The 17398-nt window shown below is 34.1% G+C and overlaps 2 protein-coding genes and 1 long non-coding RNA gene across 5 annotated transcripts; 1 reads left to right on the top strand and 2 right to left on the bottom strand.

Moving 5' to 3' along the window:
- Nucleotides 1-3853: 3853 nt before the first annotated feature.
- LOC130496201 (uncharacterized) lies at nucleotides 3854-7069 on the bottom strand. 3 transcript variants are annotated; one of them, XR_008935297.1, is made up of 5 exons: nucleotides 6487-7069; nucleotides 5845-6370; nucleotides 5391-5453; nucleotides 4959-5017; nucleotides 3854-4323 (listed from the first exon to the last, which is right to left on the bottom strand). It is a non-coding gene; the product is annotated as an uncharacterized LOC130496201 (long non-coding RNA). The 3 variants fall into 3 exon arrangements; XR_008935296.1 differs by having other exon boundaries at nucleotides 5391-5599; nucleotides 5845-7069; XR_008935295.1 differs by having other exon boundaries at nucleotides 5845-7069.
- A 3839-nt stretch (nucleotides 7070-10908) lies between these two features.
- Nucleotides 10909-14605, top strand: LOC108806314 (small RNA degrading nuclease 1). Its single transcript, XM_018578392.2, has 12 exons — nucleotides 10909-11043; nucleotides 11162-11341; nucleotides 11417-11494; nucleotides 12834-12902; nucleotides 12990-13133; nucleotides 13212-13328; nucleotides 13400-13469; nucleotides 13548-13648; nucleotides 13739-13870; nucleotides 13944-14051; nucleotides 14137-14238; nucleotides 14316-14605. Exons 1-12 carry the CDS (start codon nucleotides 11011-11013, stop codon nucleotides 14415-14417), a joined length of 1236 nt encoding a protein of 411 aa, XP_018433894.1. The 5' UTR covers nucleotides 10909-11010; the 3' UTR covers nucleotides 14418-14605.
- Nucleotides 14606-14921: 316 nt separating this feature from the next.
- On the bottom strand, nucleotides 14922-17148 carry LOC108811737 (UPF0481 protein At3g47200). The gene is made up of 3 exons (XM_018583820.2): nucleotides 16427-17148; nucleotides 15811-16343; nucleotides 14922-15479 (listed from the first exon to the last, which is right to left on the bottom strand). Exons 1-3 carry the CDS (start codon nucleotides 17080-17082, stop codon nucleotides 15055-15057), a joined length of 1614 nt encoding a protein of 537 aa, XP_018439322.1. The 5' UTR covers nucleotides 17083-17148; the 3' UTR covers nucleotides 14922-15054.
- Nucleotides 17149-17398: the final 250 nt, after the last annotated feature.

The following is a 17398-nucleotide window of genomic DNA, read 5'->3' as shown; positions in this document are numbered from 1 at the left end:
AGCCAATTTTTTTCCAGACATCCTCACATATATGCATTTATTTCGGTTCATTTGAATACTCTGAATAAAAATGTGTCCATGGATTATACATTCATTTGAGGATAGTCTGAATCTTTCCAACAGATCTGTGATACCTTTAAATTAATTAATTTTTTGTATGTTTTATTATGCTTTTCATTGACAGGTGCCGTAGGGCTGGGCAAAAAATCCGAACCCGAAAAACTAAACCGAACCCGATCCGAAAAAGTAGCACCGAACCCGAACCAAAATTGATTAAATATCCGAACGGGTTCAAAATTTCGGTATTTAAAGAACCGAAACCGAACCCGATCCGAACCGAAATATTTTGGGTACCCGAATGTATCCGAAATAAATTTATATACTTAAATATATACATTATTTTATATATAATGTATATTAAAAATATTAAAAATATATAAGATACCTTTAAGTTTTCCAAATACTCGGAAAATATATGCAAATAGTCAAAAATAAATGTTTAAAATAGCTAAAGTATACTGAAAACACCAAAATAGTTAAATATCTATTGATTCTTTATCCAAATATTCAAAAAAAAAACCAATTTATATGTTAAATTAAGGTATTTTGACATATATGTTATGAAAATGTATATGTAATTATTATCTTTCTTATAGATTTTGAAAATTTAAAGTATATAATGAATTTTGAAAATTTAAAAACATTTTAAATGGGTTATCCGAACCCGAACCGAACCCGCAAAGATCCGAACCGAACCCGAACCGAAATTTAGAAATATCCGAATGGGGCTGAAATCTTTGACCCCGAAAACCCGAAACCCGAATGGACTGAACCGAAACCCGAATGGGTACCCGAACGCCCAGCCCTAACAGGTGGTGTAGTTTTTTTGTTAAAACTTTGAGATTTCTGAATTTATAACTTTAAAAATATCTATTTTGAAAATTTACATATACCGAAGTTTGAATTCGAAACACAAAAGAATACATATCTACAGTATCACTAGTCAATTAACAATTTATTGATAACTCGTATACTTGCCAAGTAATTATACATTTATACTATATGTATGTTTAACGAAACATATATATTTAGGAAATTTAAGTTACATTTTTAGTTTAAATTCTTTAATATTAATAATTTTTAAATTTAAAATTTAACTGGGAAAAAATGTAAATTAATTATTATAAAATTGATTTATAATTTAAATACAAATACATTTTGATACAACTGCTAGTAAAAAAGAGTATCTGATATTTAAAAGAATGAATTCGTATGTGTTTTAACAATTTCTGAACAATATCACTATTTATATTTTTTTGTCTGAATTTGATTGATATAACTTAAAATATACAAGGATGAAATTCAATAGCCCGTATATACATATTACTATCCCCGGAGACATAGCCCATACAAGGGGATTTCAAGCCCAAACAGAAGGCAACACATACAACAACTACAACAATCACTTAAATAAACCTTACACTCATACATCGGAATCTGTAGACAATCCTTGAAAAGGAGAATAAAAGTAAGTCAACCAATCCTAGAACTGCCGACACTCTTGCCAAGAACCAATGAATCACAAGAGAGAGTAAGCGATGTAGTGGCCAACACAACAACACAAGAACAAACATACTTTGAACTCACGGTTCACGGTACCAAGCTAGAACCAAAACATCCAGCACTAAAATCCACAAAAAGAAGAGACCAACACCTGAAACTAAAGCCTCCTCCAACGAAGCCTTCAGTGGAAGGCTTAAAACACCAACCTCCTTATACTGCTTCACCAGAAGCCACCGAGGAACGAGGTAATCAGACGAACAACCAAAACACACACTTATTAAAAGGTCGCAAAAAAAGACCCCTTCAAGACAGAGATAGAGAGGTGACAAGAAACTTGAAACTTCTGAAGCACAATAGGCTTGTTCTGCTCACCACACACAACCAAGCACAATGATGAAACACAGACCAAGCTGAAGCAATCAGACAAGGCTAACCCAAAACAACAGCATCTGAACCGGATTCTAAGAGAACGACAACTCCAGATCTAAAGATCTAAAAGAAATCAAAACTCTAAAAATCTAAATCTGCTAAGAGGAAAAGAAGAGATGGTCATTAAAAGAGAGAAGATAGACCAAACTACAAATAGGAAACTAGAGATCCGGCTCTGATTATGTGTCAGCCACCAGAGCCGAAAGAGCAGCGGCGACAAAGCTAGATAGAAATTTGTTTTTCTTTTCTATTTCTACTTTTTGTTATGCTTTTTATATATCCATGTACATGTTTTATTATATATCAGTACTTATTATACAATTAGTCTTATTTTATATTTGGTGTCAAAAAAAACTTACATTTTACACTTTTAAGAGAGAACTAATCTTTCATTTGCTATGTTGTGTTGAGAGTATTAATGGTATCTTTTATGAAGAAAAAAATATTTTTGAAGAAGATCTTATATAATAAAAGATATATGAATTCAAGAGGAGACATGATCATAATAAGAGGTTTTATGAACACACAACCGATAGAGACTTGGAAATGTTCTAATCACCCGAATTCAAAACTTACTGTTTTAGATATATCTGTTTGTTTGACTAGGCGATATGAGTATTTAATTTTCATTGCGAATAACCATGTTTGGTGTTGGTAGGCAACCCTAAAAGATTAATACATTGGATCTCTGTTTGCCGGATACTCATGAGTAGGGCTGGGCGTTCGGGTATCCATTCGGGTTTCGGTTCAGTCCATTCGGGTTTTGGGTTTTCTGGGTCAAAGATTTCAGTCCCATTCGGATATTTCTAAATTTCGGTTCGGGTTCAATTCGGATCTTTGCGGGTTCGGTTCGGGTTCGGATAACCCATTTAAAATGTTTTTAAATTTTCAAAATTCATTATATACTTTAAATTTTCAAAATCTATAAGAAAGATAATATATTACATATAAATTTTCATAACATATATGTCAAAATACCTTAATTTAACATATAAATTGGTTTTCTTTGAATATTTGGATAAAAAATCAATAAATATTTAATTATTTTGGTGTTTTCAGTATACTTTAGCTATTTTAAACATTAACTTTTGACTATTTGCATATATTTTCCGATTATTTTGGAAAACTTAAAGGTATGTTATATATTTTTAATATTTTTAATATACATTATATATAAAATTGATGTATATATTTAAGTATATAAATTTATTTCGGATGTATTCGGGTACCCAAAATATTTCGGTTCGGATCGGGTTCGGTTTCGGTTCTTTAAATACCGAAATTTTGAACCCGTTTAGATATTTAATCAATTTCGGTTCGGGTTCGGTGCTACTTTTTCGGATCGGGTTCGGTTCGGTTTTTCGGGTTCGGATTTTTTGCCCAGCCCTACTCATGAGCTATAAAAAAAAAGAACTTTTATGAAGAATAAATTTGTGCTTATGATAAATGGTGTAAAAACATAAAGAATGAAATAAAACAGGTTGTAATATACAAGTACAGGAGACAGGATTATAATAATAATGGTCCACGAAATCGGACGATAACCTTTTTATTTAATGGTAACAAGCTGGAAGACCAGTGAGAAGAGTCTTTTGATCTTATCATTTTTATGAGAGTTGATTGGATGAGGATGTGGGTAATAGTTGTGTTTTGTCGTGTTGATTAGATCGAAGAAGGTTTTTGGATCATAAGTAATAATGGCGCCTTGTCTGCCAGAAACCAATGCCGTACGCTAACTTTCGATGTCCATCTTGCTACTCTAACTCCCTTTTATCAATACTATTAAAACAGAAGGCCCTTTTTTTAGGTACCCTTCTGTTTCAACAATAATTACAGATCTATGCCATTAGAATATATAAAACCTAAGTTTTTTTATTTTAGATATTATCCACGCCTTTTAATTCAACAGAAATTTTATTTTATCCTTTTTCTTTTAGTTTACTTAATTAACATGTCTACGTATTTACACCAACACTATACCACGTTAACAATTTTGATAACCATAGAATACACATATCAAAGTTATTCCTTCGATTTTAGCCATCAAGGAAGGTTAAATACACTTTTTCGATCATGTATATGTTTAAAAAATTGTATACTGAAATTTAGATCATGTTCCATCAACACTGACTCTTGAACATTTAAATTCATTTGTTGTCTCCTCACTAATTTTGGATTATGCAGGTTTCAATGTTAAAACTATACATTAACATCAATATTTCATCCATTTGTATTACAATCGATGATAAACTCACAGTATAGAATATTTGGGTTCATATGGAAGCTTCAATTTTTGTTATCGTAAACTCCAAGTATTCCATTTGCATCAAGCTACAAACGAATCCCCAAACCCAAATAATTATTTTTTATTTATCAATTGAATTTTAAACTTTTTTACAAATGTCAATCATATGGTTTGAGAATTAAATGGGATTAAATATTTTTATATAAAAAATGCTGGTATATTATTAAAAATATGCCGGTATATTAAAAAAATTGAATAACAATTCCCCAAATTTTGAGAATTAAACGGGATCAACAACTCTGCAATATACAGTACTTGAACAATATATTGTAGTTGCAAATCTTTTTTAAGATCAATAACCAAAAGAATCATAACAATTAAAACAAAGCTGTAATTTTGGAAGTTGTATACATAACAATAGATACCCGACCAATCGTTGTAGTTCCATATCTTGAACATATCAATATTTTACTTGATAATCTTTTTTCAAATCTTTTAATTTTTTCAACAAAATATAATTTGCCATAACTTGAATAAACTTGATAGTCAAGATATGAGATTTTCCTAAACTCACGGCCTATATTTCTAACTAAATTGAATAGAAATATCGTAAACCCTCAACATTTAGGTTTCTTATATATATTGGCCATCTAGCCTCAAAGCAAACACACTATTTTCTATTCTTCCTCATATAATGTTTTCCAAGCAAAGAATTGTTTACCTTGATAAGATCATGCCATGGAAAACAACGTGTGTTATCCAAGCCAAAGTCGTACAAACCTGGAAACCATCCAATCACGGGTTTGGTGAGATTTTAGAAATCATATTTGTAGACAAAAAGGTAAATACTTAGAATTTAGAAATCATATTTGTTTTCAAAGAGATTTTTCAGAATCTCTGAGTTTGTTGTTAATTTAATACTACAATTTGTTTTATCTCAAAGACTTTTGTTTTCTTTCACCATTTGCGTGCGTGTTTACGCTCCAACAATGTAAACTTTAGGAAAAATCCAGTATTGAATGCACTGTTAAAACAAGCAAAATGAGATATGATAATCAGTTAATAGCAGACTCCGTTCCAGTCCTAATGCAGTACTAATACTTCAGTTCCATTCCTAACTCTTATTAATACGAATTGAGTAGAAATCTATTACCTGATTTATGTTAGATACAGTTCCATTCCTAATCTCCTTATTTGTTTTCCTTACATATGTAATCTGTAAAAAAAAATAAACATTAGATTTCCGTAGTATATATTCTTAACAATGAATAGATATTATATAGTATGATGGTATTCATCCAAACACTTATCTTAAAATGAATTTTTGTTGTGCACAGAGTGGATGACAACACTTTTTAATACCTGAAAATGCTCACAACATAAAATCAAATATTTTTTGGGACTTATAAAGGACAATATATTTTATATTAATTGTAATAGTAAATAATTGACAGTAAAATATATTATGCTTCAATCCAAAAATATTTTTAAAATTTATAAGTTCTTTTAATAAAACATTCTTATATTTTAGATATTTAAATAATTATATATCGTATAAGAATCCACAATTTTAATTAATGTATTAATTAATAGTATAGATTGTATACCTTTCGAGTATTGGTGGCCATATTCATTTGTACGGCTTAAACTTTCAAGAAGAAATTATTTACTAAGAAGTCATCGCAACAAGTTTCCATCTCATCGGAATAAGCAAGAAAGTGATCGGATCCAACATGCAAGACAGATTTAAAAAAAAGTTAGATGTGATTTATGTTTGATCTTCATAAAAACACTTTCAAAGAGAACGAGATAGCTATGGCAGATCAATAAGATTAAACAGATGTAACTGAGGATTTACCATGAATGATCGGATGAAGTCCTTATATAGATAATATATTTATAGCAAAGATTAATTTTACTAATTACTAAATTTTAAATTATCTAAGATATTTATATTAGCTATTTATATATTATACAAACTAAATGTTAAATAATAAAAATTTGGTATAAATAAGTTTCTAGAGAAAAAAGATCGATAAAAAAAAGGTATGAACGATTTACTGGCAATCGAAGACAAACCTTTAGAGATTACTCCGATGAATACTAAATCGAACGACCTTACTTGAACAGGTTCTTTTAAGCCATCGGACAGGACATGCAAAATAAATCAAAAATAATATTGGTTAAGTAGAATCATGGTTGACAACTATATCTATCAACTATGAAGAAAATACAGGAAAGGAGCAAACCTTGGAGATGACGAAAAAGTTTTCTTTTTTTTTCTCTTTGGATTCAAATAAAAATTTTCAGATTTCCGCATAGAAAGACGGAGACTTTAACAAAACTACGGTAAGACTTTTCGTCAAAAAAAAAACTACGGTAAGACTTGTGTCTTTTAAGCTGGCCTGGTCATCTGCGTGAAAATATATTAAGGTAATCACTAAAATGTCGAATCGTGGAATTCCCATTTCTTCTGCTTCAATCGCCATTTGAGTCTAATTTTTCAGAAATTGTAAAGTTGTTTGAAACATGGCAAAAAAAACTGGACTCTATTGAAAACTGAACCAAACAATCGACTGGGCTTCGACCATATCAGAAAATTCGGGCTTTGCTAAACATTTTGGATTCAAAATACAATTTTGATACTTTTTATTCAATTTTTTATAAATATAGTTTGGCCTATTAACTAGCCCCGTTTAATTATATAATAAATTTTAATAATTTAAATGAAAATTATAAACATTATAAAGTACTTTTATCAATAAAAGTTACAATTTATTACTTTTAATTTAATGGTTAACATAAATATATGTTATCATATTTCTAGCAAAAGAATAATAATCATTTTCAAGTTACACTTTTTTGTCAACGTTTCAAGTTACACTTAAAAATATAAATATTAGGATAATTCTCTAAAATAGGTATTTTTAGTTTTTGTCACAAATATAGCCTCTAAAGATCATAATGACCAAAATATTCCATTAAAAAAAGACAATAATATTTTTGATATATAAATATAAATATAAAGTAAAATATTTTTAACTAATCTATATCTTAAAGTTTAGAGTTAAAGGGTGAGATTTTGGGATTGAGATTTAGAATTTTGATAAAACAAAAATATTTTCATAAAATATAAAAATAAAAATATCAATACAAATAAAAATAAAAAAGATAAAACCAAAAATATATCCGCCTTTTAAAGGCGGGTAGATTTTGGTATATATCAATATGTCATGTACCGGTTTTAATAGTATAGATTAAAACCTCTTATTAAATATTTAAGAGAAATATTATACATAGAAAACACAAATATAACTAAAAACACAGATAAAAAAAAGAAATTAGGAAAAAACGTAAAACAAAAATATATCCGCTTTTTATGGCGGGTCATGTTTTTTTATTATAAAAATTTAAAATCTAACTTCCTAATTATAGTACAAAAAATTTTAATAATATAACTAAAATAAAATAAAATATAAAAAGTTATATAATGATTCAACCAATGGTTCAACTGGTAGCCATATTCTAGGTTTAAGCGGGGTTTCATGGATTTTATCAAATTATTAAATAATGATTTTTTTTTTGAAAATTCAAATTAAATACCGGATTTACCGGTTAAACCGCGGGTCTGGATCGAGTTTCTAAACACTGGGTAAAAATTTATGGTTATATAATTATGTAACATCATAAATTCAATTCATTTATCAAAATCTCTTACTAATAATTTTTTAAAAATGTATACACAAATACGATTACAAAAAACACAAATATAAAAAATTAAATTTCTGAAAAAAGTCAAAAACAAAATGTATACCCGCCCTTTGAAGGGCGGGTCAAAATCTAGTTACTTCTTTAATAGTTCTGTATAATGACTATAAATTATAGCTATGCACAGTATTAATAATTAATTTCTAATAAACTTATTTGATTGTTAGGTGTCACATATTTACTGTTAGATGAATTTCCTTGCTTTGTAGTGTTTTCTGCATTTCTATTACTTACGAAATTGCATGCTTTTGGCCTAGTTTCTTTCTTTTTTTGTTTAACAAAGATTTCCACGTAAAATGCTGAATAAGAAATTATCGGCTTTTGATCAAAAAAAAGAAGAAATTATCGGCTATGATCATGAAGATCATACAGTTTGCAAAGCAGAGAAACAATATCAAGCAGGTCTGTTTCTATGTAGTTGACCACCTAAAATTTTTAAAATATTGTTAATTATTACGATACCAAATTTTGATGTTTACAACTTATAATTAAATTTATACTCTTAGTGTTTCATGAGCTTTGACTCACACTTGTGTTAGCAAGTAGATCCTCCGCTTTCACTACAATGTTTTCTCCAACCTTTTACCATTGTCTATTGCATTTCTTACACCTTTTGAATTGGTTTGGTTAAAATAACAACATATAGCTTAAGGATTGTTCATACAGTTTCACTTCCATGTTCAAATGCGTGTAATTACAGGTCGATAGAACATGTACATTGTTTTATTTTTGCTTCGGGAATGCACTCATTTTCTGGTTTTAGTTTATTCAGTTGCGTATCATTTGTTTTCTTCTTCTTCGTCCCGAATCCACAAATATTTCTGGTTTTAGTTTATTCACTTTTTGTTTACGTATCATTTTGGTATTTTGTGTATTATCTAGTAATAAATTGGTGGTCTTTATTTGATTAGTAATTCATAATGTTGAAACGAGTTGTGATGTATATTTCTTGATAAAATAATAATCACCAAAACCGTACCTCTTTTTTTTTTGCCAAAATTTGAATTCCATAAAATAGGAAGAGCCTGTAACTTGGTACGAAAAGAATAAAAACACATAGATTTTACAAGAGAAATGAGATTTCACTTCGATAGATTAGTCATTGGCTAGCCAGTGTTGCATACGGCCACTGCTCTGTTTTCTATTCCTCTTGGACATAATAGCATCCCTTATGAACCTGTCTAACAGCTTGGAGATGGTCCCTGGTGGTGTAGAGATGTTGTCGTGTAGGCGTTTGTTCGTCTCGGACCATATGCAGTAGGCTGCAGCTTGACAAACTAGACGCTTTAGGAGCTTCGGACAGGAGGAGGAGTCCGAGAATGATTGCTAATCCGAAAAAGCACTCCAAGTGTGGAAAGCCAAAAACTATATCCCATACGAGAGACAACATAGCGTGGAGGTGTTCAAGGCCCATGATGCAAGCCGATCTTTAGTAGGAAGGCATGTCTTGGGATAGCTCCTTTGAACCATTCGTCGAGTGTCCGAAGTTGCAGGGGAGCACGTTGGCGAAGAACTTCCCATGAGTGCTTTGTCGAGAAACTGTCCAAGGAGGTGTCGTTGACCCGCCAAGTGTAATTGTCCTCCGAGGCCTGCAAGCTTGGGAGCGTGACGGTTGTGAGGTGAATTTGCAGGGCTTCAGCAGCTGGTGATCTAGCGCCCCGAAATAACACAGCCTGAAGAGTTGAAAACAAGGAACAGAGTGAAGCCATGGTTTATCGATACACCATTCACAAATTTTGAGAGTTCAATCACTTCATACTTGTTGATAGGTTGAACCTACGTAGATTACACGTAGTTGGCAACTTGGCAACTTTAATACTCTCGTTGATTCTCCAATGTTGTTGATGCCTACCTTTTGAATGCATTTTACCAACATGTGAGAGCTTAACAAGTGCTCCAAAACCATCCCTGAACTTATCTCAATGGTCAGGTATTCTAGATATTCCACACGTTGCAGCTCCTTCAGTAAGCTCATATCTAGCGTCTTGCTGGATCCTTGTAGTACCTGATATGCTCTCAAGCTTCTGTGTGGATTCCAAATTCAAACGGATTAGCTTTTTCAACTCTTGTGAACCAACATACAATCGCTTTATGCCTGTTCGTGACAAATCAAGATACCGCAATGATACCAACCTAAACAGCGGCAACTCGGAGAGGCCTACTGTAACACTCAGTTGTGATATAGGGAAAACTTTGAAAGCTTTATCTGATATACTTCTTATGACACTTTGAAAGCTTTATATCATTTATGAGGAGATTTTGCAAAGTAGACTTTTCTATAAGTTTTTTCTGAAATTTTAAATTTTTGTACTTCTCGGTGGAAAAGACGTCTAAAAAGCTTTATAAGCAAAACATATCAATTTTTTTTTTAAAAAATTCATATCTAGATCTATATAAGGTTAGAGTTTGTGTTTATCTTCTCTAAGCATCCATCCATAACTTCTTAATGAAAGATATCTGTTGATATTTGATCAGAAATAGTAAATTTGAGTAATTCTAATAAAAATCAAAATTTGAAATCAATTGTTGAATTTTTGAGATGTAGTGAATGAGAAAATGAAAAATGATTGATTTATTTGTAAGAAATGGGATAAGAAAATGTAGATGTCAATTTTGTTTTAGTATATTTAGAGTTTGGTTTTGGTTCTTAATGATAGTTGATGATATTGATAAAACTAAAATTGCGTAAATAAATGATGAAAGTGAAAGAATTTAAGTAAAAACAAAAGCAGTATATTTTTAGCAATGGTATTTTCGTGTTTATTTTGGGTGAATAAGAAATGATTTTATAAAGTTAGTTTTGTATTTGAACAAAACTTCTAAGGTCATTTCTAAAATTTAAAAAAACTATTTTTTTTTCTTAAAAAAGTTATTAAAAATGTGCTGACATAAAACCCTAAAAAAATAAACTTTATTTGTGCTTCTCGTCCCAAACAATTAGTTAGTGCCAATTTGTCACTCCAGTCGCTGGAAACTAGTAAGAGTCGCCACTCAGAGAGGGAAGTATGGAGCTTAAACTAGCCACGTCCGAGAAACAAGTTCTCGTCTTTTCACTCATCTGATTTCTCAGGCCGAGTTCCTTTATCTTTCTCGAATGATTAGGTTCGTTTCTTTGTCTCTGAGATCGAACCTGTTTTTGTTTTTTTACCGAGTTAGGTGCTTGAAGAGTTAGTGAAGCTAGCACAGAGCCTAGGCCTGCGCGGCGAAAATGGAGCATGGAAGGAGTTTTTAGATGCTAAAGACAAGAAGACTGGATCACCAAATGACCCTTCGAAGCGTTCCCGTGACGAACTTGTCTCCTTTCTCACAACCTTCAACAAGACACAAGATTTGCAGGTGAGTCCAACAGAATGTGTTCAACTATTTTTTTTTTTTAATTTATAAATTTATTAATCTCTTGTTTTGGCTTAGGTTCTGAAATATCACGCCAATTGTCTTCTAATTGAGAAGTTGGAGGAGGAATCTCCTGATGATGAATCTCCTGAACAGGTGGAAAACCAAACTAAAAAGACATGTTTTTTTTTTTTTTTTTTTTTTTTTCTAATTTCTAAAGGATGTATGTGTAAAAGCACGATTTAGTAGAGAGAAGAGAGAGAAGAGAGAGAAGATCGCTTGTGGAGGTAGCTCCGGCGTCCGGCTGCGCGTCTGAGCGCGTGCCGGCGCCGGTGGCTCCTTTCTTTGTCTGTTAAGCTTAGATTTCTTTCAGTTAGCTTCGATCTGTGGCTGAGTTCCGATATACTAGTGATTCTGGGGTAGGGTTTTGCCCCGATAAGAGCTCTGCTTGTGGAGAGTCTCGGACGGCGGCGGCAACGCTGCTTCCTCTGGATTCACGGTGAGGATGGAGGCCGGTGATTCGAGGAGTCAATCGTTCCTTTGAGTTCATGTTTTGTTACGGGATGGGGAGGCTTGGTTAGCTCCGCCGTCGCCGTTCAAGCTTCCGGGGTTAGAGGCTTTCTCAGTTCTATGCCGCCGGCTAGGTCGCTGGGAGATGGGGGCTTCTACAGATCCATCATCGTCGGCTTTGTTGCGCCCTTAGTTTTGGGCTTTTAGCTCCCTAGATCTTTCTTAGGGTCTCGTTTATTTTCTTTTTTTTTGTTCTTGCGTGTTGGGTTGAGTCTTGGTGTTTGAGGGTTCGGAGCTGGCGGAGAGCTTGCGAGCAAAAGTTTGTCTCCGGTGTGTGGTCTAATGGTGCGGATGAGATCTTGCGCGGGCGATTGATGCTCTCCAGGAAAAAATCATTGGAGGTAAAGACTTTTGCGGTTAAGGTGGCTTGGAGTCCATGGATCCCGGTGTGTTCCGGCGAGTTGATGGAGTGATTATCAAGCGGTTTCTAGTGGTTGTGGTTTTGTCCCTGTCGGATGAGATCTATAGAAGATGAAACTCTCCGAAGGGAAGCTAAGTGGAGAAGTGGGATGTGGTTGCGGCGGAGGCTATGTCGGTATCAGGAGCTCCGACGCACCGTGGGTCGAGATGGTGTTGCTCCAGCGGCTTTTCTCGACGGTAGAGCTCAAGTCGAGGCAGTGACGACACGTGTTGTCGTTTTGTTGTGGATCTCCACACGTGTCCAAGTGGGCGCGTGTATGATTGTCTCCTTGACGCGCTGGCGAGTTTTTGCTGGTCGGTTTCAATGGCTGGGCTTGTGACCCGTTTAGGTTTTTGGTTAAACCTGTAGACGGGTGTTTTCTTTTGGGCATGTGTAGGCTGTAGTTTGGGCTTGAAGTTGTAATCTGGGTTTGGCCCGTTCTCTTATAATATAATCTTCTTGAAAAAAAAAAAAAAAAGGATGTATGTGTACAAGTTTGATGCGAATATATGTTTGATAGTGCAGAGTCTAGTTCGATTGACTCTTGACCATCCTGCTTACTCTCTTGACTATTCATTCCAGCCACATACCGAGGTTTTTTGTTTCCTCTCTTGAACAAACTACTCTTACAAGCTTCCTTGCGGTTTCTTTTAAGAGTTTTGGGATTTGCTAAAAAAACAGGACTGGTTTGTATCCGATGTCGGAATGAAGACGTCCAAGGTGATGGAATCAACCGAAATGGTGGCTGTTGACTGTGAGATGGTTCTTTGCGACGATGGAACTGAGGGTTTGGTCAGAGTTGGTGCTGTCGACCGCCATTTTAAGGTATTAATCTATAGATTTACATGTGTCCTTTTGACTCGGGGTGATCAAATTGCTGTTTGATTGTTTTAATGGTGTTAGGTGATTCTTGACGAGTTTGTGAAACCGGACAAACCTATAGTTGACTATAGGACCGACATTACGGGGATTACTGCTCAAGTTATCGAAAAAGCTACCCTCTCCCTCGTTGATATTCAGGTGTACATATACAACAACTGCAGAGTCCGTTCATTTTGTTTTCTTTTTTCTGATTTTGTTAAACGTTGCAGGAGACTTTGCAGCCATTTCTTTCAAACGGTGCGATTCTGGTTGGTCACAGTTTGAACAAAGACTTGGAAGGTAAGTTTCCCAGTAGAGTTGTGTGTTGGTTTTATAATAATAGCTACAAAATGTTAAATTGATAATTTTTGATGCCAGTGTTGAAGATAGATCATCCCAAAGTAATCGACACCTCACTTGTATTCAAGTATTCAAATGCAAGAAGGCCCAAAAGAGCTTCACTTAACAACCTTTGCAAGGTAAAAAACTCTCTCTCTCAATTGGGATAATATACACAATATCACCAAAAGATTAACTTTTTTTTTTCTTGAAACTGTTTTTTATATCAGTCTATTTTGGGTTATGAAGTCCGAAAGGCAGGAGTCTCTCATGATTGTGTACACGACGCAACTGCTGCGATGAAACTTGCACTTGCTGTTATTGAGAAAAGGGCTAACACAACTATCCCACCATCTAAAGAGGTTTTGAAGATTTGTACCAAGTTTTCATTAAACTTCAATGACTACAAATATGTTTGCAACTTTTTTCCCATAGATGTTGGAGGTTGAGAGAGCAAAGCTTTTTATACATAAAATCCCTCACAATGTGACATCTAAAGAGCTGGAGCAAGTTCTTTCTGGAGAGTTTACACTTGATGTTAAGGTAACCAAGCCATTATATAATTACACTTTTTCTCCTAGGATCACTAACGCCTAACCTCGTTTTGATCTAATTCTTCTTTTGGCAGCCAGCAAAGACATCGAGAGGTTGCTATTGTGCGTTTGCTGTTTTCCATAGCTCAAAAGAAGCAGATCAAGCGTTTCAAAACGTTGATGGAGACCAAGGACAGGTAGTTTTAGAATCTCTGCTTCTTGTAAACTCTCTCATTGAGACTGATAATATATGTTTATGTTTTTTTTGCTGCAGGATTCATTTGGTTTGCCACAAAAACTGGTTATATTTAAGCTGACTTCTGGTTCAAGAGTTAGTATATATGTCCGTAAAATGGTTCAAGATGGTTCCGCTTAGAGAGATCTCTGTCACTGCAAAGACAGTTCTCCCAGAAGCAAAAAAAAAATGTTAAGCAGTGCAGGAGTAAGCTAACTATTTGTTATTTTGATTAAGATTCTCTAATAGAAAACAGTGGCAAACAATGTTCATCTTGCATCTGACGAGAGTTTTCCTAAGAAACAAGATGGAAGAAAAACTTTTCGAGATTTGATATTCTTTGATCATTGAAGAGCTAAAAATGGAGTTCCAAGTTCAGATGTAGGAGTAAGATCATTTGCCTACTATAAACACACCAATTGGGAAACAATGAAAAAATGTTCTCTTATCCTATTTTATAAATTGCAATTTGATTAGAAGATTGGTGGGTGTTCAAAAAAAGAAAAAGTTTAGAAGATTGGTGCCTTTATGTGTGTTCCTCTTTCTTTATTTTTGATATGCAGTCCTAACAAATTTCAAAGACAAAGTTAGGTTTACTTGAGAGACAAGCAATCATACACCAATAATCTATTTATGAATTTTAGATATCAGAACAAAAATTTACACCATAGCTTTTCAAAACCCGAGTGTTACAGTATCAAGGTTCTTAGGTTATTATAAAGAGAATACATATAAAGAAACACAAAAAAAATCATTTTTTCTATCAAAATAATGGAAGTTAGCTAGGTGGCTTATAATAAGCATAAGCAGCAAAAAAACTTTGAGATAATGTGAGGACAAGTAGAATAACTGCAGCGCAGAACGAGACAATAGCCCATGGATTATTGAAATACTTATGTCTCAAGGTAGCCCTCCAAGCATTCCACTTCTGATTGTAGTAACGGTTAACCTCAACAGATAAACGAGATAGATAACTATCTTCTGTGTCAAAAACAACTTCTTCACATAGCCGGTTGAACAAATTCGCCACTTCAGAATCGCTCCCTAGCCAATGTTCGATAATACCGCAGTAGTGTAAGTAGCTAACATCTTCATGAGAATCTATTAGATTGTCCATGAAGATTATGTAGGATGTTATGTCATTCCTCGAGTCAATATGGCACTGTTCAAAAGCTATAAGGTTCAAGAAAAGAGATTTGGTACCTACAAAACAAAAATGCAAGGAAATAAGGAATCATGTGAATTTTCTTGTTTTTTTTTTTTTAATATTTGTTACATCATCTAGATTTCTTGTTGGTGTAAACAAATCAAACTCTTTTCCATTGCTTACATCATTTTGAATAAGTCAATATATAAGGAATAATCTATGACACTTAACCTTACTTTAGCCGTTTGGTTTATGATGAATAAATAAGGGAAGAAACTAAAGTGACTACATTACTTTTATCACATTATTTTATATGATCCTAACTAATATGAGGCAGGGATTTTAAAAACAGATACGTACTATGCAGTGTGGAAAACGTGAACGTACCGTCATGAATAAGTAGCCTCGGTATCTCTAGATAACCGTTATTGAATTGAATATCCCAAAACCGGTCGGTTTTCCTTCTCCTAAACTTAATACCGGCCTCTCTCAGTTCCGTTACGCAATGTATCAGCTGTTGTCTGCGCTTGTCCGCCACGCGCGTATTCCGAGAAGACCATCTCTTTCTTGATAACCTTGGCTCTGGTTTAGGACTAGACCGGAGCAGGCTCCGACGGAAAACATCAAGACAGTGCAACTCGCCCATGTCGGCGAATGGGTCAAAGGCTTTATCTCTTGCCAGATAGTTCTCGAGTTTTGACTGGTCGGTTTTGGTCATTGGCTCATCCGTTGGCATTAGTGGATCAAAGAACCGTACTGCTAATTGAGCCACTAAACCGGTTTGGTTGCGTGTACCAAGCTGTAGCTCTAATAACCGGTTTAGTACAAACAACGGAAGTTGATTTTCCAGCATTATCATATCACGTTGAATCGAATGCATCGATCCTCTCATTGCAAAAACCGGATCATTACGTGCATATCTACACAAATACCAAAAACAATTATTCAAAATCAAAATGATTGAGACCGGTTTAGCAATTAGTTGAGATAACCGGAAGCTTACCCGAGTTCGGTGAATCCTTCAACGGCTCCTCTGAAGAGCTCAAGCACAAAACAACCATCAAGAACAAGCATTTCGATAAACTCGTTACTGTTCAAACCAAAAGGACCTTCATAGCAAGCTCGAGCCTTCTCCTCGAGCTCTCTCATGGCGTCGATATACATTTTAATGTTTTGGTTCGTACGTTTCAAGATTTTGTTGACGGCACGCCATTTGTGACGGTCCATAGGCCGGAGCCGTTTTTTACCGTGGTGATACGGACCAAGCGAGACGGTCTGAGGGAAATACGATTTGTTGTCGTTTTCTTGCAAGTAATACGGAACTCTGTAGATGCAGAGTTTGCCCCAGATCGTCGTGTCGTCGTCTCTATGTGCTTGCTCTAGTTTGTCTGTGATTGAGATCACCCAGTCATCTCGTGGCTCTTTTGGACTCTCTTTAGTTACCTCGATCTTACTGACTTCGGACAGAGTTTGGTCGTGGTTATGATTGCTTTGTTCTTGATCTTGATCGGATCTGGTGAGTACAGGTAAATTAGGGAGGTTTTGATCTAAATTAACCGGTTCGGATCCTTGTCCTTGGTTCTCGGCTTCGAGTTTTTCGCGGATCTTGAGGGTGAGCAAGTACCAGCTCAACATGTCTTTGTAAAAGACAGCCACCATTTTTTTGGTTGGTTGAAGGTTTTTCTCCCACACGAATAAGAGAGAGGAAGAGAGAAGTTGTAGTTGTTAAATGTAAGAAGCAACTATATGTTAAAATGATTTGAAGCTGTAATTGGTTACTTATTGTACTCATGGACCCAACTGATCTGTAATGACAACAACCATAATTAAATGTATCTAAACACACACACACATTAATAATTTTGGGAAACCAACAAATTAATTTATATTTCTTTTGTCTATTTGTCAAACCAGATAAATTAATTGGAACTCTCCGGCGTGAAGAGAATTGTTCGCTTCTCTCAGTTATGAATAA

Source organism: Raphanus sativus, chromosome 6 (genome assembly GCF_000801105.2).
Source record: "Raphanus sativus cultivar WK10039 chromosome 6, ASM80110v3, whole genome shotgun sequence".
In the NCBI taxonomy this organism is placed as follows: Eukaryota; Viridiplantae; Streptophyta; class Magnoliopsida; order Brassicales; family Brassicaceae; genus Raphanus; species Raphanus sativus.
The sequence above is the reverse complement of the archived record's forward strand: the minus strand, read 5'-3'. Positions and strand labels throughout refer to the sequence as shown.

Bases quoted from the DNA above. Each gene is read 5' to 3' on its own strand.
- LOC108806314 (XM_018578392.2), top strand. From the start codon at position 11,011: ATGGAGCTTAAACTAGCCACGTCCGAGAAACAA. The intron at 12,903-12,989 runs GTTTTTTGTTTC...CTAAAAAAACAG, and splicing joins CATTCCAGCCACATACCGAG to GACTGGTTTGTATCCGATGT. The intron at 14,052-14,136 runs GTAACCAAGCCA...TTCTTTTGGCAG, and splicing joins AGTTTACACTTGATGTTAAG to CCAGCAAAGACATCGAGAGG.
- LOC108811737 (XM_018583820.2), bottom strand. From the start codon at position 17,082: ATGGTGGCTGTCTTTTACAAAGACATGTTGAGCTGGTACTTGCTCACC. The intron at 16,344-16,426 runs GTAAGCTTCCGG...GTATTTGTGTAG, and splicing joins GAAGGATTCACCGAACTCGG to ATATGCACGTAATGATCCGG. The intron at 15,480-15,810 runs GTACGTTCACGT...TTTGTTTTGTAG, and splicing joins GAGGCTACTTATTCATGACG to GTACCAAATCTCTTTTCTTG.